This window comes from Diceros bicornis, chromosome 15 (assembly GCF_020826845.1).
Source record: "Diceros bicornis minor isolate mBicDic1 chromosome 15, mDicBic1.mat.cur, whole genome shotgun sequence".
NCBI classification, from domain to species: domain Eukaryota; kingdom Metazoa; phylum Chordata; class Mammalia; order Perissodactyla; family Rhinocerotidae; genus Diceros; species Diceros bicornis.
The window spans coordinates 28,099,080-28,125,918 of NC_080754.1; the positions used below are offsets into that span (position 1 = coordinate 28,099,080).

The 26,839-nt window shown below is 48.5% G+C and overlaps 1 protein-coding gene across 4 annotated transcripts; it reads left to right on the forward strand.

Moving 5' to 3' along the window:
• Positions 1-3,944: 3,944 nt before the first annotated feature.
• On the forward strand, positions 3,945-17,301 carry LOC131414830 (palmitoyltransferase ZDHHC19-like). 4 transcript variants are annotated; one of them, XM_058556040.1, is made up of 8 exons: positions 8,404-8,528; positions 8,875-8,996; positions 9,533-9,672; positions 10,099-10,271; positions 10,666-10,771; positions 16,194-16,279; positions 16,622-16,825; positions 17,206-17,301. In XM_058556040.1, the coding sequence occupies exons 1-8, from the start codon at positions 8,404-8,406 to the stop codon at positions 17,234-17,236; spliced, it is 987 nt and encodes a 328-aa protein (XP_058412023.1). In that variant the 3' UTR covers positions 17,237-17,301. The 4 variants fall into 4 exon arrangements, 1 of the variants encoding a protein (XP_058412023.1); XR_009222236.1 differs by lacking the exons at positions 8,404-8,528; positions 9,533-9,672; positions 10,099-10,271; ... (2 more) ...; positions 16,622-16,825; positions 17,206-17,301 and adding an exon at positions 3,945-4,252 and having other exon boundaries at positions 8,875-8,902; XR_009222237.1 differs by lacking the exons at positions 8,404-8,528; positions 8,875-8,996; positions 9,533-9,672; ... (3 more) ...; positions 16,622-16,825; positions 17,206-17,301 and adding exons at positions 3,945-4,252; positions 5,343-5,410.
• Positions 17,302-26,839: the final 9,538 nt, after the last annotated feature.

Genomic DNA, 26,839 nt, shown 5'->3' on the forward strand with positions numbered 1-26,839 from the left:
TCATTATACCTGCACTTGGCATTGTTTTACATTGCAGTTGAGATGGGAAATGAAGATGCTACTTTTGAGTGAAAGGTGACGTTTGGGTGGGGCCTCATTTCTTGTTCATGAGTGAATATTTTTGCGTTCTGGTGTTTTTGTTTACTACGTAACATGCTAACTTTAGGGATTCAGAGGTTGACAACTAAGAACGCAAAAAGGCCCCTGAATTCTAAAACTACAAACACCGAAGTACATGGTGCTAATTTCAGTAAATTAATGAAAGAGAAGTCCACAAACAGATTCTAAAGAGTAGCCTGCAGAATGTTTATTAGGCAATGATTTTGGGATCAACACCTGTGGAAGGGAAGGGAAGGGAAGGGAAGGAAGCGGGCCTGAGCAGAGGGAGCAGTCCATCTGTGGTAAGGGCCCACAAAAGCCTCAGGCAACCCAGAGGTCACATGGGGGCTGGGATGGCCCTTCAGGATTGTCCTGCACTGGGGCAAAGTGGCTGGGCCTTGAAACTCTCCTGTTGACCAGTCCCTGGATGCAAACAAACTGCCCCTGAAGGAGGCGGGACCTTGGGTGAGGCAATTTTCTTTCGAGGAGGCTACCCTCACAGCAGAGGCTGTCTTCCAGCAGCTGGGGGATAGATTCTGCCTTCCAGGACTGGGGTCTGGGAGGCACCTCACAGGGCCACCCACAGATCTTAGCATATATGAAGAACTTAGTAACTGTTGTAAGAGGAAAAGGAAAGCTTACTTGATAAATGATGCTGGAACAATTTACTGTGATGACATGAGTGACATACACGATTAGACCTTTACCTTATGTCTTACCACTACCTGAATGTCAGATAGATTAAAGATTTAAATGACAAAGAAAATAAGAAGTATAGGTAAATATTTATCAGACAGAAGGAGAGGGAAAGACTTAGAAGAAAGGTAAGACGATGCTAAGGAAATATCAATAGATTTGATTACAGAAAAACAACAAAACCTGATATTCAAAATTGCACACAAAATTAAAAGGCAAAGAACAAACCAGGAATATATTTGCAATAAACAGTGCCAAAAGTTTTAAAGAAAGGAGCTCCTGTAAATCAGAAATAAAAACCCAACACTTCCATCAAAAGCACAATGAGATACCACTTGATACCCATTAGGATAGATGTTATAAAACAGCAACAGAAGAAAACAGAAAGTGTTAGCAAGGATGTGGAGAAATTGGAACCCTTGCACATTGCTGACAAGAATGTGAAATGGTGCAGCTGCTGTGGAAAATCATATGGCCGTTCCTCAAAAAATTAAACATAGAATTACCATACGATCCAGATCTTCTGCTTCTGGCTTGTACCCCAAAGAATTGAAAGCAGGGACTTGAATAGATATTTCTACCCTCTTGTTCATAGCAACTTTACTCACGATCGCCAGAAGGTGGAAAGGACCTAAATGTCCAACAACAGATGAATGGATAAAGAAAATATGGCATATGCATACAACGAAATATTATTGGGCCTTGAAAAGGAAGGAAGTTCTGATACACGCTACAACATACCAACTTTCAGGACTGCTAAATGTCAGAGACGAATCTTGAGGACATTATGCTAAGTGGAATAAACCATACGCAAAAAGACAGATATCCTATGATTGCACTTGTATGAGGTACCTAGAGTAGTCAAATTCATAGAGTCAGAAAGCAGAACAGTGCTTATCAGGGGCTGGAGGTAGTGGAGAATGAGGAGTCATTATTTAATGGGTACAGAGTTTCTGTTTGGAATGATGAAAAAGTTCTGGAATGAATAGCAGTGATTGTCACATAGCAATGTGAATGAACGTAATGCCACAGAACTGCTCATTTAAAAATGGTTAAAATGGTAAATTTTATGTTATGTTTATTTACCACATAAAGAAAAGAAAAATACCCCAAGATATAAACTTGAAATGTGAGTGCTAAAAGATATAAAAGGGCAATTAACAAAACAACTAGAATAAAATGACCTACAGGTGTATAAAAATATTTAATTTCATAAGTAATTTAAGAAGATATAAATGAAAAGATCAGCATATCATTTGTCATCTATAAAACTGGTGAAATTATTTTATGTTAATATTTAATTATAATCTTAGTCTTATGGCATGGGGATGCTCACAATGGTAGTATAAACGTGTGCAAACTTTCAGGAAAGCATCTTGCAAACTATGCAAAAGAAGTTTCAAATGTTCACATTCATTGACCCAAATCCAACAGTTAGGAATCTATTCTAAGGGTGTCATAGGAGATGCAGGCATGTGGATAATGGCAGACGGCACCCCTTGAACAAAGAACTCCGTGCATTGAGGGAGCCAGCTCTGTGAATATTTGTAGCGGGGAATGCTGTGTGCCTGTTGGCATGGAGTGAGCATTCCTAACACTCAGTTAGGGATGAGGTCAGGAAGTGAGTGGGGCCAGATGAGGGAGGGCCTGAAGGCCACAGTAAGGAGTGCGGACTTTACCGGGAGTGAGCCGGGAAGCAATTGGAGGCTTCTGAGCAGAGGCCGTGATCTAAGCTTTATAAGGAGCACTGGCTACTATTTGCAGCAGAATCTATTAAGGGTCAAGGGAGGAAGAGGCACGGGTCACTTAGGAAGGTATTGCAATATCCAAGCAAGAGAAGGTGATGGCTTGGACTCGTGAGATTTTGTTTTGAATGTCGAGCTGATGGACTGGAGGTGGGATGTGAGATAGAGACAGGAGTCAGGTGACTCTAAGGGTTTGATCTGAACAGGAGGGTGAATGATGGTCCTAATTCCTGGGACGTACAGCACTGAGGGAGGAGTAGGTTTCTGGAGTAAGGAATCCAGGGATTCCCTCTGGAAAGGTGACATGTGAGATGCCTGTTAGACACCAAGTGCAGATGTCGTCTGAGCAGGTGGAAGGATGAGTCTGGAGTTCAGGGGAGAGGACAGGGCTGGAGATACTAATTTGGGAACTGAAAGCAGATGGAGAGTAGTTAAGCTATGGACCACATGAGATGGTCTAGGAAGTGAAGCAGAGATGGAGAAGAGCACCGGGTGCTCTAATATTTAGAGGTCAGAGAGGAGGGAGCATCAGCAAAGGAGACTCAGGTAGAGCAGCAAATAAAGGAGGAGGAAAACCAGGAGGTTGTGGTGTCTAATTATTGTAGACAGTACAACAGTACAACTTTTTCTACAAATTGGCTACAAGCATGCGTGCAGGTTTCGTTTCAAACTTGCTGCGAGGACAGAGGAGTCTAAGCAGTCCAATTCGAAGAGTTCTCTCAAAGACATTAATAGGAAGAAAGGAAGAGAGAATGAGAGAGAGAAAGAGAGAGAGAGGGAGGAAGGAAATGAAAGAAAGAAAAGAACGAAAGAAAAAGAAGGAAAGGGGTCAAATAAATGTCTTGTTCAAGACAATGTGACCTCTGATGGACGGTTGGCTGGGTCCTCTTGGTAACTGCGTAGAAGAAATCTTAATCTGATTAAAATCTACCAGATTTGATCAAGCACACTAGTTGTTCCCCAGGAGCAGCTAGCGATTTATCACAGGCAAAATGTCCCAGACCGGGTTTTCACACAACTTTCTCCAATACCTCTTTTTCACTGAGCGAATGTTTCAAGTTCCATCTCAGCTGTGGTATTTTGTTTTGTATTGTTTTGACAATATCGTTAATTGAACATGTTACCTCGTTACAGTTTTTATAGGAAGTGGAAATTAGGAATAATTAGGAAATTATCATGAATGTAAATTAATCTTTAGAAGACATACACACTCACAATTAGCAGCTATATTTTTACACACATTGATACTGTTTGTTTATGCCTGTTTCCTCCCTTAGGCAAGGATATCGAAACGAAACCTCACGGCGACCAGGGCAGCGGTGGCAGCACATGTGCTGGGAGGACCTGGGCTTTCAACTTGTGCATGTCGTGTTCTGTTTGGGCTCTTTTGTTTATGTCAAATAGGAAGAGGTGTAAGTAAAAGACACCCAAAGACCTCCTTGATTTCTGGCCAGAGATCTAGAGCTGTAAGACCCTAAGACTAGAGAATTAAACTCTGCCTGGAGAGTCACTTAGATGCTTCCCAAATTCCAGATATAGTTTTTTGCTGAACCTATCTTCTTGTGTATTCCAAGGTCGAGATCAAGTGTGCTTTCTCCTCCAGGTTTTGCTGCCACTCGCTACAGGCATGTAGTGAGAAACCTCCAGGTGTTCTCTGAGAGCCCCACGCTGTCCAATGTTCCTGACGTGCCGTCTATAAAGCCAGTGGACAGGTACCATTTTTCTGGGAGGTATTTTTAGCATGTTGCTACTTATAAGGTATACTTCTCGTTCCCTCATTGTGGGCTAGTCATCGCTAATTAAATGAAATTTATTTTTAGAAGTGACATTTCAGTCATGGGCATGATAACAGATTTGATGTATTCAATTAGGTAAGAGAACTAGTTCTTATGGAAACTTTGACAATAATGACATTGCCGTGATCAGTACAGGGACTCAGTAAAGGCACTGTGTGTATCTAAGCAGCCTCCTGAGTGTCTGTGTGTAAATGTATGTTCAAGTTCCTGTAGAGTTATCATGACACTAACAAGTGGAGCTCTCTACACATCACAGTTTAAATGTTTCCCAGAAGGTTCACAGGGCAGCTGGAATAGTCCCAAGCTTCAATTTGTGCAAAAGCACTCCCCTGGATTCCACTTATTAGGGCATGATTGTAAAGTTTTCCTGAGAATTCATTAGCTTGTAATTCCAGCTGTAACTCACAGCTTTCCATATTCAGCCTCACCGTGATAGTGTGGAGGAACTCTTATGATCTGTGCCCGGATTCTGATAGGTGGGCCCAGGTGAAGAAGTATTTTTGCTCTTTCAAAAAGGATCGTTCTTTCCATATATTTTGGATGAATATGTCAATCAAGGAAAGATGTAAATTAAACAGCAATAGTCAGCTAAGTTTGACCATTGTCATAGTCATGGTCATAGCTTGTGAAATTCAGGGTTTGGAGACGGAACACAAAGTATAAAAAGGGACCTTATTGTATGCTGATCAGAAAAGAAAACAGTAAAACTGGTCCACAGAATTCTGAAACAAGAAGCCACAAATTGTGAAACAAATAGGCACCGTCAGATTTCCCTCATGGGCGTTACTCAGTCATATGTTGTGAATTCTCATTCTGTCAACCCAGGCTCAACAATCTGTGTTCCTCAAGTCATCTGTTGCTGGACCCTGGAGTCCTGGAGTCCCGAGTGTCAGATCCCTCCGGTGTGTGCTCTGGTGGGCACATCAGCTTCTTCTAGGAAGGCTGTAAGCATGGATCTGTTCTCTGTATCCCTCTCTCAGGCTGCACTTCTCTGATTTTCTTCCAGAAGACCTAATCTCTGGCCAGTAGCTTCTGGCAGGGACCTTCAGGCAAAAATGAAGGGAGCAGAGAAAGCATGTGTTGATGACAATGCAGGGCAACTTCTTACAGAGGCCAGCATTATCAGATGGAGGAGAGTGGAATCTCTATGGGGGTGAGGTACATAAGTGCATGGGTCCCTGTAATTGTTCCATGAAGACTTAACTGGTAATTAATCTGAGGAGAAAATGGATTAATGGGCAGTGAAAACACTGAGGCATCTGTTATGTAAAGCGTGTGCCACAATGGCTGCCAATTGACATAAGTGTTGTAAACCAAGGAATAAAATATTCTTATGGGACCGGCCCGGTGGCACAAGCGGTCGAGTGCGTGCGCTCTGCTGCGGCGGCCCAGGGTTCGCCGGTTCGGATCCCGGGCACGCACCGACGCACCGCTTGGCAAGCCGTGCTGTGGCGGCGTCCCATATAAAGTGGAGGGAGTCGGGCACGGATGTGGGCCCAGGACCAGTCTTCCTCAGCAAAAAAATAAATAAAAATAAAAAAAGGAGGATTGGCAAATGTTAGCACAGGGCTGATCTTCCTCTCCAAAAAATATATATATATATTCTTAGAGGCCAGTTTGTTGACAGTCTCTGTGTTGGGCCGTGCACTTGACTTCGAATGTGCTCTTCCTGACTCTGCAAGCGGATCCAAATTAGTGAAAACTTATTCACATTGATAAGACTTTACCAATAGAAAACCGACATGAAATCATCTTTCTAATTTATCAGTTTACCCCACAATGTGGGCCCAATAAGTAAGGCAGTGCTTAGAATGTCATTGAGCACACGAAGAAAATATGGAGCACGCTCGTTCTATCTCTATGTTTTTCACATTCTTTGATGCTTGAGAGTGCCGTGTCATGGGTTCTGAGATGGCGGAGCCAGCCTGTGGTGTACCTAGCAGCCAAAAAGACACAAGGTCAATTTTGTTCTTCTGAATTTGGAGCTCAGCGTCAGAAAACAGCAACATCAGAGAGCTGTTGCTCTATATGAGTCCAGGTGCCTGAGGATAAGAAAGGGTCGTAGTGTTGGCCGTGTTATTCATCAGACTAGCAGCCCTTTACATGGCATAGCAGAAGGTACCATGACAAACATTCAGCATTTTCCGTTTTTGTTAGAAGTGAGGACTCTCCTATCATTCTACTAATTTGTTTAGAATTGTCTATGGTCATAACATGTCTCAAAACAGCAAAAAAGCATGTACGTGAATAGACCCCATTCAGATGACTCACTTAGGTTTTCGCTGAGATAATGACTGTCTACCACTGGGTGGAATAGGCAGAAAGCAAATAAGGACGTTTTACTGTATCGTGTTGACAACAGACTGTTATTCAAAGGTCATTTCTCTTGCAGGCTACCAATTCTTTCTCTCTGTTATACATATACCTTTAAAAGTTTTTAATATCTCTCTGTATGTAGGTATTTTAAATGTGCATAGAAATATAGAGTTATACAAAATTCTGACAAATGAAAATTCTAAAGCTGTAAACTTTAGTTTTTAAAATATAATTTTATCAAGCAAATTATAAGACAGTATTCTTCTACATTGATTTCAACCTCTTAATTTGAACATCAGGAAGAAACATAACATTTCTATAGACAAGAAACTAAAAGTAACAATCATTGTGAGTTGATGAGGGACTTGTGCTGTCTTCTTTTTGTTCTGAGGAAGATTCACACTGGGCTGACATCCGTTGCCAATCTGCCTCTTTTTTTTGATTGAGGAAGATTAGCCCTGGGCGAAGAAGTGTGTCAGTCTTCCTCTCTTTTGCATGTGGGTCGACACCACAGTCAGGCTGACAGGCGGTGTAGGTCTGTGCACGGCATCCGAACCCGCAAAGCCTGGGCCGACGAAGCAGAGCACGTCGAACTAACCACTACGCCACTGGACCGTCCCCTGCTCTCTGTTTTTAATCAAATTAACTTTCTCAGAATGTTCTAGTTCAATTACTCCCATTCACTATCAGCCTAAGCTTTTAAAGCAAAGCAGGAACCTTGGAAATACATATTTGGCCCATGTCCACGAGTAATACAATCACTGTTGAAATTGAAGTGACCTCCAAAATGGCCACTACACTTCAACACGCAGGAGCTCTGAAAATGAGTGCGGTGGCTGCCTGTCGGCCAAGACTCCCCAGTCGGTCGGTGGTAGATGCTCTGAGGCTCATTGGTGGCCCCTGGGTCCCAGTTGGGGGAATCTTCCAAACACAGAGGGATTCAGACGCTCAGTGGCTAAAACGAATGACAACTGTCAGCTGCACGTAAGAGAGAAGCCAGTTATTTTCTCAAATAATACGCAGCTCAGGGGGAAGGAGTCAAGGCTGGGGCAGTGACTCAACAAGGTCCTCACATGTTGTCTGTGTAGCATGTTGAGGGGCAGGCTAACGGGTCAAAGGGGCCCCCCCGGGCCAGCACATCTAGGTTCAAGACAGGAAGAAGGAACAGAGCTGTGCCAACTGTGTCCTTTCCCCCTTTATCAGGAAGGCAAAAGCTGTCCTAGAAACCCTGAACACACATCCACTTATATCTCATCGACCAGAATTGTGTCATGAAAAGCCTGGAAATGAGGAAGCCTGCGAAATTATTTTGCTGCCCCCTCCCCCAAAGTATAATTTTAGAAGAGTCCAAAGGAAAAACTGCAGACAGATGAGCAATGAGCACTTTTGGCTTCTATTGGCACTTTGCCTGAGAGGGTGATTGGAATCACCTCCTTCTCCCCATGTGTTTGTGTAATCTCATGTGGTGTGCAAGCCAAGCTCACAGGGGCAGGACCTCTCAGTCCCCAGCACGGGTGGGGGTGGGGTGGTTGCTGTGGGAAGTGACAGTCACAGGCTGCAGAGCCCCTAGTCCACATTCTCCTCATCCTCTGTGATGTCACACTGGGACTTCTTGCCTTCCACCCTGGGCTGAGGCTTCTGAGCTCACTATGGCCTCAGCGTTCGCTGGGAACATAGGGCTCTCAGAGCCAGTATCAGGGAGGGAGCCTGTGGGCACCAGAGGTCCGGCCATGCGGCTCTGGGAGGATGGCATGCCCCTCACGAAGGGGCGCCATCCCCCGCCTCAGGTCCCAATTCCCTGGCTTGTCCCGAGCCTGCTCGCTGCCTTCAGTGGAGTCCTGCTGGTCGCTGTCAGCGGACTCTTCTTTGGTTTCCCGTGAGTCTCCCACACAAGCCGACAGGTTTCTTACAGAGAGTCAGAAAGGAAGACAGATCATGAGAGTCCGGACAGGGGAAGTGCAGAAGAGGCATCAGGGAAGGGAGGATATTCTAGGCAGTGGGAACCAATGTGCAAAGGCACAGAGGCATAGAGTGCTTGGTGCCTTTGGGAGCTGTTGGTGGCTAGGAGTATTGGGTGACATTTGGTGGAGCCTCTCTGGGTCTGTCACTGCCCTGGCTATTTAGAGCAGGCTTTGAGGTCTGTGAGTCCGGACGAGGTGGAGTGAGTCCCGCGTGGAGCTTTGGGACTCCAGGATCAGCGCTGAGTCCTGCTCTGGTCTCAGTTGCAGATGGCTGGCCCAGAATGGGGAGTGGGCCTTTCCTGTTGTCACAGGACCCCTCTTCGTCCTCACCTTCGGCATTCTCATGTTTCTAAACATCTCCGACCCTGGTATCTTGCACCAAGGTGAGCTCTCGGGCCCGTGGGAGAAGGAGGTAGCACCCTAAAGGGTCCTGCGTGCAGGGAAGATTCCTAAAGTGCTCCTCCCTTGTCCCCTCCTCGGGCCTCAAGACCCCGTCACCCCACATCCCCTTCACTTGGGCCCTGCTTCTGTTGCTTCATTTCCCAAGCCACCGAGATGCGGTACAACAGGATTCTGGAGGCTTTCCAGTTGCCTTGGAGGCAGGGCCAGGGCAGGCTGGGAAGAGAAGCCAGCTCTTGGCAACCACTCAGTTGTGTCTTCTTCCTTCCCACTGCACACACTCCTTACATCACTGACAGTTCCAAAGGCCTGCGTTCTCACAGAAGTCCTCTGGCTGGAAGTCTACCTGCCCTTGGACTGCCAGCCTCTCTGGGTTTGGTCAGCTTCCTCAGTGCGGACTAGGATTCCCCTGCACACCTCCTTGCCTAGGCCAGTGATGCTGCGGGGCGGCCCTCACCCCGGCAGCAGCAGTGTGACGAAGGGCTCCTGCCGCTGCTGCCCAATCCTCTTCCCATGCCAGGCTCCAACGAACAGGGCCCCAGGACGGTGCGTGTGGTTTGGGTGAAGCACATAGCCTTCCGCCTGCAGTGGTGCCCACAGTGCTGCTTCCACCGCCCGCCGCGGACCTACCACTGCCCCTGGTGCAACATCTGTGTGGAGGTGAGCGCCCCTCTCATCTGCCCCCTTCTGGCCCACACCCCCACCCGCTCTGCACCTGCCTGGGACCAGGAGGCCCACTTGCACAGGGGACCAGTAGCAGACCTCAAACCACTTCCGGGACTGCTAAGGCCAAGGGTGGCAGTAACTCCCAGCCACTCTTGGTCACTCATGCAGCTCACTGCCTCCCTGCCTGCACCTGTCCTGGGAGGCTGGCCCCTGCCGACCCAGGTGCTGACACGCCCAGGAGCATCGACATCTATGCTGAGCCTGGTCAGGCCAGGGGGAGGAAAGGCACCCCTGTCCTACCCCAGGGCTGGCTGACACTAGATGCCCAAGGGCCCCACGGCTGGCTGTAGGCCTGGCCCGGGGAGCTTGACCTGTCCTCTTCTGGTGTCCAGAACGCTGCCCCCTCTCCCTCTCGCTCAGGACTTCGACCACCACTGCAGGTGGGTGAACAATTGCATAGGTCACCGGAACTTGGGCTTGTTCATCCTGCTCCTCCTGTGCCTATGCTTGTACTTGGGCTCCATGCTTGTCACCTGCATGGTCTTCCTCCTGCGCACCACCCACCTGCCCTTCTCCATTGACAAGGTCATCGCGTATCCACCAGGCTGCAGGGTCCACTTGGCGAGCTGTGGGCAGGGCGAGGACAGCCGAAGGGCGGGGTCCCGGGGGCGGGCGAGTGGTGGGCGGGGTTAGAGAGAAACCCCCTGGGGAGGACCAGTCTGGACCAGGGGAGGGTGGTAGGGTCCAGGCGATGGGTGGGGCTAGGAGGCACTGCGGTGCGTGGGCAATCTAGCGGGGTCTTGGATGGAGGACGCTGAGGGCGGCACGGAGACCAGGTCGGCAGGGTGGGGTGAGGTTTACCAGGGGTTGGTGGGTGGGGAGAGGATGGACTGGCTGGTCGTGCGCGGGTCTGTCAGGGCCGGAGTCGGGGTGAGGGTCCCGGCCCGGGAGGTCCATTGCGGGCGCAGCTCCTTAGCTCGTGGGCAGCATCGTCGTAGTGGTCCCCGCTGCCGGCTTCCTGGTGCCTCTCTTGGTGCTTCTGCTGATGAAGGCCAGGTCGGTGAGCACCGCCCAGCGCTCCTACGAGGACAAGGTACGCGGGTCTCCGGGGGCGCCACGAAAGCGGGCTCTGGGCGGTCACCTTGGGCCTTCAGGACCTCCACACTTTCCGCCCTTTCTCCCCCGCCCTGGTCCTCATGGCCTGACCTCCCTTGAAGGTGCCTCGTGAGGCCTTGAGGCCCAGATTCAGCTCAGATCTCACCTCCTCTAGGGGCTCGGGGGTCCCTCTCCCTCCCAGGTGCACTGCGTCGAGGGCCTAGTGAGTGCTAGGCTGCGCATCCATTATTTTGAAGGCTGGGCATGGAGGTGAGGGAGGCCCCATCCTGAGCTCCTGTTGATAAGGCGCCTGAAGTCAGAGAATCTCCTGCCCTTCGCCCGTGCACATTGAGAGAGGGGCCTGCCCTGTGCTGTGCAGCGCAGCGCAGACTCAGAGGGAATGGAGAGTTCAGAGAGGACCGCGGTGTAGAGGGTTTGGGGGCAGAAGGCCGAGCGAAGGGCATTGCAGGTGAGGGGCAGAGCTTGCAAAAAGTCAGGGAAACCGGAAAGTTTGTGGAATGTTGAGGATGCTGTGGGGACAGTTGTAATTGGAGCAGAAAGTGGATGGGAAATCAAGTGGACTGCTGGGCTCGGGCCAGATGGAAAAGGCACGAAAGTCAGCTGGAGCCTTCTCTTGGTGCGGTGGAAACCTGGAAGCCAGGACAGGTTTTGTTTTTTTTTTTTTAACATGGAGTAAAATTCACCCATTTTTAGTGCCCAGTTATAGGAGTTTTGACAAATGCATACAGTCCTGCAACCACCTCCATAATTAAGATTTAGAACAGTTCCATCACCCCCCACACTTCTCTGAAGCCCCTTTTGTAGTGGGTTTCTCCCCATACTTGTTGCCCCTGGCAACCACTGATTTGTCTTCTATCCCTCTTGTCTTTCCTTGTCCAGAGTCTCGTGTGGATGAAATCATAGCCTTTTGAGTCTGGAGTCTTGCACTTAGCATAATGCGTTTGAGATTCCTCCACGTTGCTGCCCGTAGGAGTTCTTTCCTCCTTTCTCTTGCTGTGTACTATTCCCTCATATGGATGTACCACAGCTTACTTATCCATTTGCCAACGGAAGGATATTTGGGTTGTTTCTGGGTTTTGGTGATCATAAAGAAAGTGGCTATAAACATTCGTGTACAGGCATGGGAAGATAAGTTTTCATTTCTTTGAGTCAATTCTTAAGAGTGGCATTGCTGGGTTAGACAGTAACTGAATGTTTAACTTGATAAGAAAGTGCCAAATTGTCTTCCAAAATGGCTGTACCCTTTTGCATTCCCACAAGCAGTGCATGGGAAATCCAGTTGCTTCTGCATCCTCATTAACATTTGGCATTGTCACCTTTTTTTGTTTTCTGATTTTCCGTTGTAGCTAGTCTAAGAAACGTGTAGTGGTATCTCATTGTGGTTTGAATTTGCATCTTCCAAGTGACTAATGCTGTTGAGCATCCTTTCATGTTCTTATTTGCCATCTGTATATCTTTGATTAAATGTCTGTTCCAATCGTTTGCCCATTCAAAAAATTATGTTGTTTTCTTAGTATTAGATTTAAAGAGTTCTTTCTATCTTCTAGATTCAGCTACGTGTTTTGCAGTCTTTTCCCAGCCTTTGGCCTTATTTTCTTGCCAGTGTTTGTCCAAGATCAGAAGTGTTCAATTTGGATCAAGTGCGTTTTCAGTTTTGTCTTCAATGGCTTGTGTTTTGGTGTTGTAATTAAGAAATCTTTGCCTAAACCGAGGTCACCAAGATTTTCTCCTATGTTTTCTTCTAGAAGCTTTATAGTTTTAGGTTTTCTCTTTAGGCCTCCTATTCATTTTGGGTTGAATTTTGGATATGAAGCAGGGTATGAGTCAAGATTTATAGTTTTGCGTGTGGGTTGTTCCAAGAGCATTTGTTGAAAAGACAGTCCTTATTCTGTTGAGTTGTCTTTGCACATTGCTCAAAAATCAATTGACTATATAGATGTGGGTGTATTTCTGAACTGTCTCTTTTGTTGCCACTACCACACTGTCTTCACTGGTAGCTTTCTATGAAGTCTTGAAATGACACAATGTGACATCTCCAACTTTGTTCTTTTTTTCAGAGTTCTTGTGGCTATCCTAGTTCCTTTGATTCTCCATATAAATTAAGAATCAGCTTGTCAATTGCTAGAACTAAGTTTGCTGAGATTTTCACTTGGATTGCATTGAACCTATAGACCGCTTTGGAAAATGGACCTTTTAACAGTATTGATCTTTTAATCCACGAAAATGGGATACCTCTCCATATTCAGGTCTTCTTTGATGTCTTTCCTTAGTGTTGTGTAGTTTTCAGCATATACAGCTTGCATACCTTGTGTTAGATGTTTTCTAAGTATTTCCTTGTTTTTTGTGCTCTTATAAATTTTTTGCAAAATTGAATTTACGTTTGCTTATTATTGTTAGAAAATACAGTGGACTTTTGTATGTTTGTCTCGGATCTTGGAATTTTTCTGGATTGACTTATAAGTTCTAGTAGCCTTTTTGTTGATTCTACCTCAAAATACATGTCATCTGTGAATAAGGACAGTTTCATTTCCCCCTTTCCAGCGTGTCTGGCTTTATTTCTTTTTCTTGTCTTCCTGCACTGTCTCGGCCCTCCGCTACAGTGGCAGGTGGAGTGGTAAAAGTGGAGATCCTTGCCGTGGGTTTCCTTCAGCAGGACAGGGACTTGAGTAACGGCTTTTTTAGGAAGACTGTAGTGGGCCACAGTGATGAGGGAGGGGCTGGAGACACCGAGGCAGCTGAAAGGACAGAGGAGCCCTCTGTGCCCACCTCCTCCCATCCTTCCCATCACCACTCCATCGCTCCCCCCGTATTTGGTTCACAGCTCCCGTGTGACGCCTCTGCTCATCCCTTCCTCATCAGCCCCCTGTTGTCTGCATGCCTTCTCTCTCCATCCTCAGTCCATCATTTCAGCCTCTCTTGGGCAGCACTGTCCCTTCCCACATCCTATGGTTCTTCAGCCTCGGGTCGGGACCTAACCCCTGCGCCCCCTGCACTGCTCCGCATGGGGTTCTTCCAGTCCGGGGTCTCCACCCTTAAGAAGCCCGACTGGGGTCTGCACTCTGTGATTCACCAGGCAGGGCTCTTTCCCATCACCTGCAGATCCCATTTCAGGCATCCTTCACACACCTCCACTTCGTTCCCTTCCCGCCTGCTTCCCCTGACCGCAGCTTCTGCTGGGGCCACTTGCTTAGTGGTTCATAGTAAGGGCTCTGGAGCCAGACCATGTAAATTCACTTGTCAGCTCCACAACATGCCAGCATGGAGATCTTAGGAGTACTGCTTGGCCACCTGGTGCCTCAGTTTCCCCATCTGTAAAAGGAGGCCGCATGGGTTAATATGTGTAAGACACATAGCACAACGGCTGGTACAAGTAAGTGTCCTAGACTTTGTTGTTGTTATTATTACCGTTCCTTGGCATCATCATTGCCACGTCTTCATGTCTCTCTCATCTTACAAACAAAGCAAATCTCCGTTAACGTCACAGGCCTCCACTCCAACTGTCATACACTCCCCTCGGCACAGCCGGAGTTTCTGACAGAGTTGGCTGTGCTCACTAGCATCGTTCTTCACCTTCCTCATCCCACTTCAGCCTCTGTCCTCACTGTCACGGTGATGCTGCGCTCTCCACGAGGCCACAGCCAGCGGGCAGTCCTCAGACTGATCTTTCCTGGCTGCACACAGCCCCATGTGGAACGGAACGCAGCTGCCATGGGCCCTGCCCCAGGCTCTCGGGGTCCCGCTCCCTCTGCTCACCTGGATGATGCTCCTCGGCCTGCACCGTGGAGTCTTGCCCTAGGCTGCCTGCTCTTCTCGCTGATCCCCTCTCCCTGCTGCTCTGCCACCCCCAGCTGCCCTCTCCACCCTGAAAGTTACGACTGGCTTTGTTGTTCGTGGTGTGTCCTCTGTCCCCAGCGCAGTGCCCGGAACATTGTTGAAGCCTCAACATATTTATGAGCAAAGAGTGAACCTGCAGACAAAGGAATGCATGCGGCTTTGGGAGGAAGAGAAAGAAAGAGAGAGAGAGAGAGAGAGAGAGAGAGAGAGAGAGAAGCCTGATGCCATAAACCCTGGGGAAGAACCGAGAGAGCAGAGGCAGCAGGGAGTTGGGCAGGAGACGGGACAAGAAGACGCCCACTTTGCTCTGGGCCTGTGGAGGGTGAGGGCGTTGGAGACTCGCAATGGGAGCAGGAGACCCGGGTCTGGAGCCAGTGAGAGGGGACAGTGTGGGAAGCTCAGAGCTGCTGGCTTCCGTTCCCAGCTGAGAGGGGCCATGTGGGGGAGCACGGTGCTCTGCTGTATTAGTCAGTTCTTACAAATTCCTTCAACAGCTATCATTCCTTGAAGCATTGAACAATCAGCATTTTCCTATGCTCCATATACATCTCATGAATGAAAATATATTTCTCTAAATTTGAAATTTTGAATGTAAATTTAATCAAAGTCTTTTAAGCTTTTAGTTTCCCTTAAATGCTTTAAACACCCTAAAGGACGCAGAACTCAAACTCTCACAATGGTTGGTGTTGGTTTTGGCCACAATGGGACATTCTGGAGCTGTCTTGACTTTTCCTCCCCCAGGGCTCAGCTGCCCTGCCTGGGGTCCTGGTTCATTTTGGTGGAGAATACTGTTGAAGATCAACGTCTTTGTGACAGGGGCATGGGACACAGGAGAGCTGGTGGTGGGCGGATGTGCTCCTGGGCCCCTTTCGGTCGTGACCAGCACTTTGTAGCTAGGGCTCTCGAAGTCGGGGTGAGAGTCGGCCTGCACTGGGGAGGAGGAGGGGATGAGGCTGGTGGGTGGAGGGCGAGGAAGACGAGAGCTGGGTCAAGTGTGTCCAGGAGAGGACTTGAACTTTCGTCTTGACCTTTACTGCACTAGGCGCTCAGGACTTTGAACCCCGATTTCCGGGGCCATGTGAGTTTGGGTAGGAAATATGATTGGGCCCGAAAGCACTGCCCTTCCAGATAGTGAAATTCAGTGAAGGCACAAGTTTGGAAGTAATGAGTGGTGGGAAAGCAGAGAAGAAGGGGGAGCGGGGTGTGGAGCCGTCTTTGGAGCAGCTTGATAGAACAAGGCAGATCTGAAAGCATATTTGGAAGGAGGCAGCAGGAGGATGTGTGTGGCCAAAGGAGACAGAGAGGGGGAGGATGCTGCCAAAGGGGCTACCAGGTGGTGCGGGATCCCTGAGGCGGCAGGAGTTGGGGGTGCGGGGCCAGGGGTCGCTTGGAGAGAGCTCCTCGGAAGTGGGTTGGGGGAGGCCTTGGCTGACCCTTGCGGCTTCCCTGCCCTTGGAGTCTTGCTGCAGCCCTGGGCGGAGCTGACCGGCTCAGGGAGGGCAGTGGGGGCCGCCTGCCCAGTCCTGCTTGATCTGAGCTCCTCTTCCCACCCTCGCCCCCTCCAGTACCAATACCTACATGGACACAACCCTTTCGACCTTGGCTGTGGCAAAAACTGGTATTGGACACTTTGTGCAGCGCTGGGACCCAAGTGAGTTGGCAAACCAGAGGCCTGAGTGGTGGCCCTGGGGCTGGTGGGGTGGGGTGAAGCTGGGTCATCTCGCCTGGCCCCTTAGCAGAGCTCCCAGGTCCTTCCGCTCATTCTTCCTATTGTTTTGGGGTTTTCCCCAGGGCCTTGTGGGAGCATTTGGAGCCCCCACTTCCTTGCCTCTGTGGGTTCTTGCCCCAAGAAATGGGGTAGAGGGCATTGCAGCCTGGATGAGACAGGCCCCAGCTCCCCGTGGTGCCGAGCGCTGGGCCTTGTCCTGCCTAAGATGAGGGGCACCAGGCAAGGAGGTTCACGACCACCTCCATCTGGCTTGTTGCTCCCCAGGTACATGGCCGAAGCTGTCGGGCTGCAGAGAGTGGTGGGGCCTGACTGGGTGCCCACGCGGAACCTGCACTTCCCGACGTGCCCCTCCATGCCCATTCCCGAAGCCCTCCCTGGGCTGGGGTCTGGCCGCCAGGTCCAACCTCTGGATCTGCACCAAGCAGGGCACGATCCCCCAGGGAGTGGTGAGGCTGCAGCCCTCCAGGAGGTAAGGGGCGTGTGTGTGGGTGTGTGTGTGTTTGTGCCCACACATGCGCATGCGCCCGTCGTGTTGGGAAAGGGCATCTGAAGATTGTACAGGTTTAGGGAAAGCCCCCCTCCATGTTTCGCTGGTGCTGAAGCTGGAACACTCCGAGCTCGAGGGCGGCGGATCATAGGCCAGCGGAGCGTTGAAAGTAGAGTCACAGGCCTGCAGACTACACCAGGGGTCCCTGGAGAAACAAAGGGAAGAGACCACACCACTCACTTGCTCGTTGCCCTTGGGCCAGTCCCTTACCCTTTCTGGGCCTCAGTTTCCTTAGCCATGAATGAGGATTGAGACTAGGCCAGTGGGCAATAATTTTGGGGGGCGGATTCATTTATTTACGGGCAACTTTTAACCTGAAGCTCAATGTTTGAAACAGGTGGCAGTGGAGCTTTAGGACTGCTGCGGGGAAGGTAATTCACAAGCCCCGCCCACAGGGCCCCTGCAGTGATGTTCTGTGGGTCCTGCCCACTCCCTTGGCTCTGCCTAGGGGGGTGGCACCTTGGACAGTTTCTTGCTCCCGAGCTGGTGGGTCATGCGGTGTGGGGCCGGCACCTTTGGAGAGCTGACCTCCTCCACTCTGTGTTTAGATGCACGCCGGCCGGCCCAGTGTGGCCCCTGCTGCTCAGGCCCCAGAGGCGGCTCGATCTGCCTCTCACCCATTTGCACCCGGAGATGCCAGGAGACCCGGCACCTGAGCCTCACCTCCTGAGCCCCTCATGGAGGCTCTCTGAGCCCTATCCTTGCCCAGTCCCCTGGCGAGAGTGCCGAGACCCCTGAAAGTCCATTAAACACCCTTTGCCTGCCTCCTACAGCTGCCCTGCTGCACTGTGTGTTGGGATCAAGGGAGTGGGGCGGTGAGGGGGCCTCTGGGGGCTGAGACAAAGACCCGGGGTGGGGGCAGCCAGGGTTCAATATTGGCTGGCTCTGTGATCTTGTGCAAGACACTGAACATTTCTCTCACCCTTCAAACGGGAAAACCATAACAACCAAAGCGAGGACTGGAGATGATGGAAGAGAAAACCCAGCAGTGCCTGGATGTCGGCCTAGCCAAGTCCTGGCCTCTGCCCTGCGGCCACCCTGTCTGACTGCAGGGGGCGCGCGCTGCTTGGGAATTCGCCCAGCCTGGCCAGCTCCAGCCTGGCAGCACAGGAGGCTCCTGTGTGGGTTGTGGCTGGCCCTCAGGCTAGGAGTGTGCCCTCCTGCGGCCTCAAGACAGGGAAGTGGAGGAGTGGGGTGTGCCCCATCACAGTCCACCCTGCATCATTCCTCCAAGTGGGTCTCACCTTGGTCACTCCCTCCTGTTGGGGAGTCAGATGCCGGTTCTAGTCCTGTGTCGGGCGGTGGGGGGCGTGTGCTAGACTCTGGGAGCCAGCAGACCTCTGGGTAGGGGCAGAGAGGAGGAGGGAACCATGTCAAACGGTGAATCCTCCAGTGGGCAGTGAGTGAGGCTGAGAGTGGGAAATAATGGTCCCTTCCTGGCAGGTCCTATGAGGATGAAATCAGGTGGTTCATGCAAACACCAGGTACACAGTAGGCACACAGTGTCTGCAGCCGGTATGATTCTGGTTATTTTCTCCTTCACACTGCTAACAGACCACCCTGTGTTCCTCCAAGGACCACCTTCTCATATTCCTGGGCCCCAGGCTCCGACTCCAAAACTCGGGTTGGGGTGGGCTGCAATCTGAATCTGAATATTTGTAAAGTGCCCGGTGTGATGCTGCCACCCTGAAGTTTCCGAACTGCTGCCTTAGGAGGTGAGGATGGGCACCACCACACTGATTCCTGTCCCCCTGGTGTCCAGGGGAAACCAGGATATGGTGAGGGCGAGAGGGCAGGATGTGGCTGAAGGGCCAGATGAACAGCCCCGGGCCCGTGGACATTGTGTGCCTGTGTGTGCACGCCCGAGCTTGTGTGTTGGGGCAGGAGCTCATCGTTGGGGAGTGTCAGCCCAGACTGGGGAGGTAGGTGACCTCCGATGCAGGCCATGGCTCCGGTTCTCTACACGAAGAGTCCCAGTGGAGGCTGCCCTTCCCTCTTCCTCCCACCCTGACTGTGGTGGTCTCAGGCCCCGCTGTGTCCAGGCCCAGCCTCACCCAGGGCTTGGCTCTGGCTCCCTGGGCTCCTGGCCAGCCTCGCTGAACCCTAGGAACTGCAGCTCTTTTGTGTTCCCTTTTCCGTGGTGCCAGGTCTCCCCAGTCCCAAGCTCCATTGGGGTGCAAGCTTGTTCTCAGCTCTCATCCTGCTCAACTCAGGGGTAACCGTGGGTTTCTGGGGAGGGCTGCAGGATATTCGCTGACAGGCAGAAAGGCAGCCCAGTTTGGGCCTTGCTTTCACTGGCTTCAGTGGCCACCCTTACAATTCTTGGGGCCTGCATTTACGAGTCAAGCTGAAGAAACCTCATCTGTCTGCTAAGCCCGCAGTCCATGGTCGCATGGTCAGGACAGGGGGGCATGAGGCCTTTTGAGCCCCGGAGCCCAGGTGTGCATGTGGCACACGAATCTGTGTGGGTCTCCCGTCTGTGTGTGTTCAGAGGGGACAGCTCAGCCCAGGGTGCCCAACACTGAGGAGAGGCTCTCAGGCCCACTCCTAAATGGGAGTGTTGGGGGTGGTGTGGGCCTGGGCCTCATCGGAGGAGCATCCAGAAACGTGGGCCAAGGCCTGGAGGGGCATATGCATGGAATGGGGTGAGTGTAGGAGTGGCGCCTGCTGCAGCCCCAGCTCTGCAGGAGGCTGGGAAGGCCAGGCCCCAGAGTCTGGGGAGGCCTAGTCCCACCCTGCCCTGCTGCCCGTCCCTCTGCCTCCCTGCCAGGATAAGAGCTGGGCGGCTGGTCATCAGGGTGGCACCTCTTGGGCCCCTGCCTCCGGCTATACTGGCCACTCACCCAGTCCCAGGCTGAGCCTGGTCATTGCTAATTAAATGAAAATTCATTTTTAAAGTAATGTTAAGTCATGGTCATTTTTGTCTGCCATTTATCTCCTCGCTCACAGCTTTCAAACCCTTTCTTTTTTTATTATTCAGGTGTGAGGGTCTTCTTGAGCATTTCTTTTAGGAGTGGGCGTCTTGTGGTGAGGAACTCCCTCAGCTTTTGTTTATCTGGGAAAGATTTTATTTCTCCATCATATCTGAGGGATATTTTCGCTCGGTAGATTATTGTTGGCTGAAAGTTTTTGCCTTTCAGATTTCTGAATGTATCATTCTGCTCTTTCCTAGCCTGTAAGCCTTCTGCTGAGAAATCTGCTCAAAGCCTGCTAAGGGTTCCTTTGTAGATTCTTTTCTTCTGCCTTCCTGCCCTTAACATTATTTCTTTGTCATTGACTTTTGCCAATTTGCCTAATATATGCCAGTCTTTTTAGACTGGTGTCATTAGAAATTTTATTAGTTTCTTTTACTTGTAATTCCAGTTCCTTCCCCAGGTTTGGGAAATTCTCAGCTATTATTTCTTTGAACAAGCTCTGTGTTCCTTTCTCCCTCTCTTCTCCCTCTGGAATATCTATAATCCTTAGGTTGCAGTTCCTAATTGAGTCGGATATTTCTCAGAGAATGTCTTCATTTCTTTTTACTCTTAGTTCTCTCTCCTCCCACATCTGAAGCATTTCTATATTTCTGTCCTCTGAATTGCTTATTCTGTCCTCCATTATTTCAGCTCTGTTATTTAAGGACTCCAGACTTTTCTCTATCTCAGTCATTGTGTTTTTCCTCTCTGACATTTCTCATTGATGTTTCTTGATAGTTTCGATCTCTTCTGTCAAGAATTCCCTTTGGTCGTTAATTTTATTCGTGATTTCCTTGAACAATTTTTCTGAGTTTTCTTGTAACTTCTTTAGTTTTCTCATAATAACTATTGAGAATTCTCTGTCATTTAGATTGTAAATAGCGGTGCCCTCAGGATTGATTTCTGGGTGTTTGTCATTTTACTTCTGGTCTCGTGTCTTAGTATACACTTCCATACTATTTGTTGTTGTGGATTTGATCCATCCCAGAGTGGTAGTATCAGGTTACAAATTCCACCTTCTGCCTCTGGGTGGTGGCAGGACCTGTGTATTCCAAGCCTGCCCATTCCCTGGCGGCTGTGTCTGTCCTTTGGAAGTTATGCTGACGGAGCCTATCTGCATTTGACTGCTGGACGCCGCTGATTTACACATATGTGTGCCGGCACCTTGGCGGGGGTCTCTTGCTCTGGCTGACCAACAGTACTTGCGTGCCAGGTGGGGGAGGGGCGCTTTCATTCCTGTGCACGTGCCCGCAGGTGCTCCAGCTCTGTCCTCGCTCTCTGCTCTCCTGGGATGTTCGGCTTGGTGAATACGGCCCAGTGATTGCCTAGCCTCCTCAGAGTGGAGCTGTCCCACAGGCTGGGAGGCAACTCAGAGAGCGAAGGCATTCCCGCGAATGACTGCCCCCTCCCCCTTCTCCTCTCAGAGCTGCAAGCGGTCCTGCGCCCTAAGTGTCTGCCAGTGGGGGAGGTAGAGGAGATTCCCCTTACCTCTTTCCACTGCCTCCCGGGCAGTTCTGCACCTCCACGTTCAGAGATATGGCTGCATGGGTCTCTCAGACATCTATTGTGTTGTTTGAATGTCTCTGTTGATTTATGAGTGTCCTTTCCATTGTATCTCAGCAGGGAGAGTCTAAGGGAAGAGCTCACTCCGCCAGGATGCTGACGTCACTCTCTTTGTCATCGACTTTTGCCAGTTTTACTGTTATGTGCCTCGAAGAAGCTCATTTATCGTTGATGTAATTAGGAGTTCCATTGGCTTCATGTATTTGTCAGTCCAGTTCCTTCCCGCGTCCTGGGAAATTCTCAGCTATTATTACTTTGAAGAAACGCTCGGCTCCTTTCTCCCTCTCTTCTCCCTGTGGAATACCTATGGTCCTTAGGATGCTTTTTCTAGTTGAGTCGGATTTTTCTTGAACAATTCCTTCATTTTTTTTTAAATCTTAGTTCTCTCTCCTCCTCCACCTGAAGGATTTCTATTTGTCTATCCTCTAAATCACTAGTTCTTTCCTGCAAACATCAGCTCTTTTTTTTTTTTCATGAGGAAGATTGGCCCCTGAGCTAACATCCATTGCCAATCTTCATTTTTCACTCAGGAAGATTAGCCCTGAGCTATCAACTGTGCCCATCTCCCTCTATTTTGTTTGTGGGATGCTGCCACAGCATGGCTGGATGAGCAGTGCATAGGTCCACGCCCAGGATCCGAACCTGCGAACCCCAGGCTGCCGAAGTGGAGTGCACCAACTTTACCACTACGCCTTTGGGCCGGCCCCCACCAGCTCTATTTTTTAAGAATTCTAGATTATTTCTTATTTGACTTATTGTGTTCTTCATATCCAGAATTTCTGCTTGGATTTTTGTTTATAGTTTCCATCTCTCAGGTGAAGTATTAACTCTTCTCATTAATTTTATTCCTGCTTTATTCCTGTGCTCATTGAACTTTCTGAGTCTTCTTGTAACTCATGGAGTTTCTTTATGACACCTGTGTTGAATCCTCTGCCATTGAGATTGTAAATTTCTGTGATTTCAGGGTCAGTTTCTGGAGAAGTGTCATGTTCCTTCTGCTCTGAATTGTTGCTCTAGTTTCTCGTGGTGTTTGATGAAGTAATGTTTTGCCAGCGCATTTGTGGTTGTATCCGTTGGCAGATTCCACCTGCTACCACTGGGGCTGAAGCAGGAACTGTGTTTCTGGTACTACCACATCAGCTGAAAGTTGTGGAAGTGCTATGGGCATTTATGCCGGCTGGGAAAGCATTGGGCCAGGTGCGTAGGTCTGCCAACCGCTCTTCTCATCTTCACTCCGGTTGCTGCTTCTTGGGCGGGGCTTCCAAGGGGGGTCTGAGCCTGGGCCACCCCTTGGGACTGAAGCGGCCTTGTGGGCTCTTCAGCCGGCCACGAAAGTGATCACGCACGGGCTGAGTATCAATTTTTCAATATATGTCATCGTTCCTATCCAGTTATCATGGACACTACTACTAAGTGGAGCTATCTACAAATTATAGTTTAAATGTTTTGTGGAATGTTCATAGGGCCACTGGAATTTTCCCAAGCATAAATATGTGACCCAGAACTCCTCTAAATTCCAGTTATTAGGGGATCATTTTACAGTTTTCCTGAGAATTAATTACCTTGTAAAATATACTCACAGTTTTCCATATTCAGACTCACAGTTACTGTATGTAGGACCTCGTATATGTGCCCGGATCCTGATAGGCTGGGCCCAGGCGAAGAAATATTTTTTCTCTTTAAAACTGGATTGTTCTTTTCCTTTTCATGTATAGTGGATGACTATGTCAATCCAGCAAAGATTTACATTCAAAACCAATAATCAATTAAGGTTGGCCGTTGTTATAGTCGTGGTCATAGCCTGCAAAAATGAGGGTTTGGAGATGGAACAGAAAGCATAAAAGGGGACCTTATTGTATGCCCATCAGAAAATAAAACAGTAAAACTGATCAACAGAATTCTGAGAGAAACAGCCACAAATTCTGCAACAAATAGCAAGCAGCAGATTTCTCTCATCAGTGTTACTCAGTCTCGTGTTGTGAATTCTGTCGGTATTGGCTCAAAAGTCTGTGTTCCTGAAGTCATCTGTTCCCAGACCCTGTAGTCCTAGAGTCCTGAGTGTCAGGTCCTCCCGGTATCTGCTATGGTGGGTGTGTCAGCTTCTTCTAGGAAGGCTGTAATCATGCATCTGTTCCCTATATCCCTTTCTCAGGCTGTCTTTTTTGGGTGCTTCTTCCAGAAGACCCAATCTCTGGTTGTAGCTTCTAGCAGGGACCTTCAGGCAAGAATGAAGGGAGCAGAGAAACCACGTGTTGATGACAAGGCAGGTTAACTTCTTCCAGTAACTAACAATATCAGAATGGAGGAGAGTGGAATCTCTATGGGAGTGAGGTACATAGGCACGTGGGTCCCTGTAATTGTTCCATGAAGACTCAACTGATAATTACTCCAATGAGAAAATGGATTAATGGACAATGAAAACAGTGACGAATCTGTTATGTACAGTTTGTGCCACAATTGCTGCCAATTGACATAAGTGTTTTAAACCAAGGAATAAAGTATTCTTAGAAGCTAATTTGTTGACATTCTCTGTGTCGGGCGAGGCACTTGAATTCTAATGTGCTTTTCCCCACTCTGCAAGAGTATGTAAATTACTGAAAAACTTAATCATATTTGTTACCGATCCCAAACACAGGTTCATTTACCCAGCGCACAGGAGGGCCAAAAAAGTAAAGGAACTGAAACAGCAGGCTTGTGGCAAGGAAAGAGCCTTACTATCGAAGGGCAGCCAGATGAGTAGACGGGAGTTAGAACTCAGATCCACCTGGTCGAATGAAAAAAGGTTGAGGTTTGTATCTGAGGTTTTCGGTAGGGGAGGGAGAGCATGTGCCGTGGTTTTACGTAGGGGAACAAGAGCATGTTCCGGGTTTGAGGTAGGGCAGCAGGAGCATGTGGCTGTGCTGCTTGGCACCTTCCAGCAGCCTGTGTTTGGCCTTGAAGACTGAATTTCCTTTCTCTTGACTTTCTGGACTTTTCTGGTTAGTTTTCGGCATCAGCCTGCATTTGGCCTTGTGAGGCTGAATCCTGATGTCTGGGCCTTGACTTTCTGGGAAAGACAGCTCACTCATATAGTGAGGAGAGACAGGAAGACCTGGTTAGTTTTAGACAACAGCTGATTATGCTGAATATGCACAGGTGCAGTTAGCAAAGCTTATGTCAAAACTTTTGGCTCTAGGGCAGATTTTTGAACTTTTTCATGCTCGGTTTCAGTTCTCACCTCTTATGATCAGGCTTCAGTCTTCGGGAACGGGGGTGAAGGCCTCTCTAGCTACCTTCTGCTGTGAAAGGGCAAAGATCAGGATGGGAGGAATGAAACTGTTTTACCGTCACTTTAAAATAGTTTTGAGTACCGGGTGGGGAGAGAGAGCTACGCTTTGCATCACTAATATTTTAGTACTCTGATCAACGGCTTTGGAACAACACTTAAGTTCATCACTTATAATTACATGGATAACCACACAGATAGCAAAATAGACAGCCCAAATTTTAGTATCCCCTCCATAATGGAACTCAGTCCTTGAGGAATCCTGGAGAAGGTGACTGTAAACCAATCAAGGTTACTGCCTGGAAGCTCAGGTGAAATCTGATGTAGCCAAGTAGCCTGCTGTCTAATAGTCCAACAAGTAATGTAAGAACCTGGGAGTCATGTATTACTCATCTATAGGAGGCTGTCTTGTGCACAGCAACTTGCAGTCTGTCACGAGTCCATTTGAGCATTCGGAGAAGTCAGTGTCTAGAGGATGAAGCCAGCCAAAGTTTGGGAGATCCCACTTGTGATGTACTTCTGTGGCATGATTCTTGTTCCCTGTGGCGTTTTCAGTATGGTCCCCTGCAATCCAAGAATTCAATAGGACCCAGTCTCCATGACAACGATGCTGCAGAGAAACCTCTGACGGTGTCTAGTTCCTTGGTTTGAGTTCCCTTCAGGGCTTTTGGATCATCTCTGGAACATAGAAAGGGTCTCCCAAAGTTAGGCCTATGTTGTGTCAGCAAGTAACCAGGTATTTAATAGGAAGCATTTTTAGAAAAGAAAAGCAAAGTTAATGGGTTTGGAGCAAATGATAAACCAATTTCTGAGCCCAGGGTATGGTTATTCAAGAAGATCTCTGGATGTCAGCATTGAAGAATCCCCTGCAGTTTAAAATGTCTCCGATGATGTCATCAGGTGTTCAGGTAAACCTTTTGAGTGGCTTACACAGAAACAGGCGTGAAGATCGTCCCAACATGGGTTGTCGTGGTGCGCTCTCTTAGGTTTATATCAAGTTCTCCAGCTTCAGGTTCCCGGGCTTCAGGAAAAAACGTGATTTTAGTTCTCAATGATTGGAAATGAAAAGGAAAGAAAAAATTGAAAACGTCCATTTGGAGATCTGTACCAGATATTTGAGCAAACTAGCAGAATTCAGGATCCAGTCCAATTTACAGATAAAAAACAAAAACCTTGAAGTTTTTAATGAACAGAACCAAAATCCAACATCCACAAATGTGTATTACAGTTTCTATTGAAACATAAGTTTGCTCGCTAAATTTACCTTCATTTGTACCAATGACAGTGAAATTAAGAGTCATTGGTTTGCAAACTAACTCTAGTTTTAATAAACTTTGCCCAATGATTTACATAAGTACAGCAAGAGTAGCAATTGATCATATAGGTTCTTTTAAATCTGCTTTGCTGGAACTTTTTATAAGGAATCTCAGCTTGAACTTGAAAGGCACCTCCACGCCAGGAAAAGTCAAGCCAAGGACTTGTCATCTGACTTGACCTGGGATACCTACAGATTTGTGTGAATTCCTCTTTTCTCTTGAGGAAATATCCCCAAATATCCTAAAGTTCTTGCACCTGCCAGGGAAGTGCCCTGCTTTACTGGCCTGGTGAGGTTTCTGGGAACCTTGTAAGCAAGGTGCCAGGGCAATATTTTTAAGTGGCTTTATTCCGGAAAGTCCAGTGTTTGCTTCTCAAATTTGTACGGTCATATCCAAGTTTGTGTATGTTTCTGTCAAATATGACATTCCAGTCAAAGCCTTGGCAATATAACCCGTTTCTAATTCTGCCCTGCTGTAAGGGAAACAGATTCTTATTGAACTTATACAAATAACTATATTGCCATGAAAATAAGAATACTTACTCTTGAAGAGTTTTTAAATGCTGGAGGCATAAGATAAGGGAGAAAAAGAGAAATGCTTCCCTTTTGCTTACAAATTGCTGTAAGTCATAGTTAGCTTAACGAGAAAAGAGAAAAAGGTTTACTAACTCTGGAAAAACAAAACGTTAAATATCAGCAATATTTCAAACAGGGAGTCATAAAAATTATAATCATCCTCATCAATTTATTCAGTCCTACAATGTCAACTTTTGATCTTCTGTTTGCAGTTTCATGAGGCCACTAATTTCTCAGTTACAGTTTTGTGATTTCCTACCCA

Bases quoted from the DNA above. Each gene is read 5' to 3' on its own strand.
- LOC131414830 (XM_058556040.1), top strand. From the start codon at position 8,404: ATGCCCCTCACGAAGGGGCGCCATCCCCCGCCTCAGGTCCCAATTCCC. The intron at 10,272-10,665 runs GTATCCACCAGG...GCTCGTGGGCAG, and splicing joins TCCATTGACAAGGTCATCGC to CATCGTCGTAGTGGTCCCCG. The intron at 16,826-17,205 runs GGTAAGGGGCGT...CATTTATTTACG, and splicing joins GAGGCTGCAGCCCTCCAGGA to GGCAACTTTTAACCTGAAGC.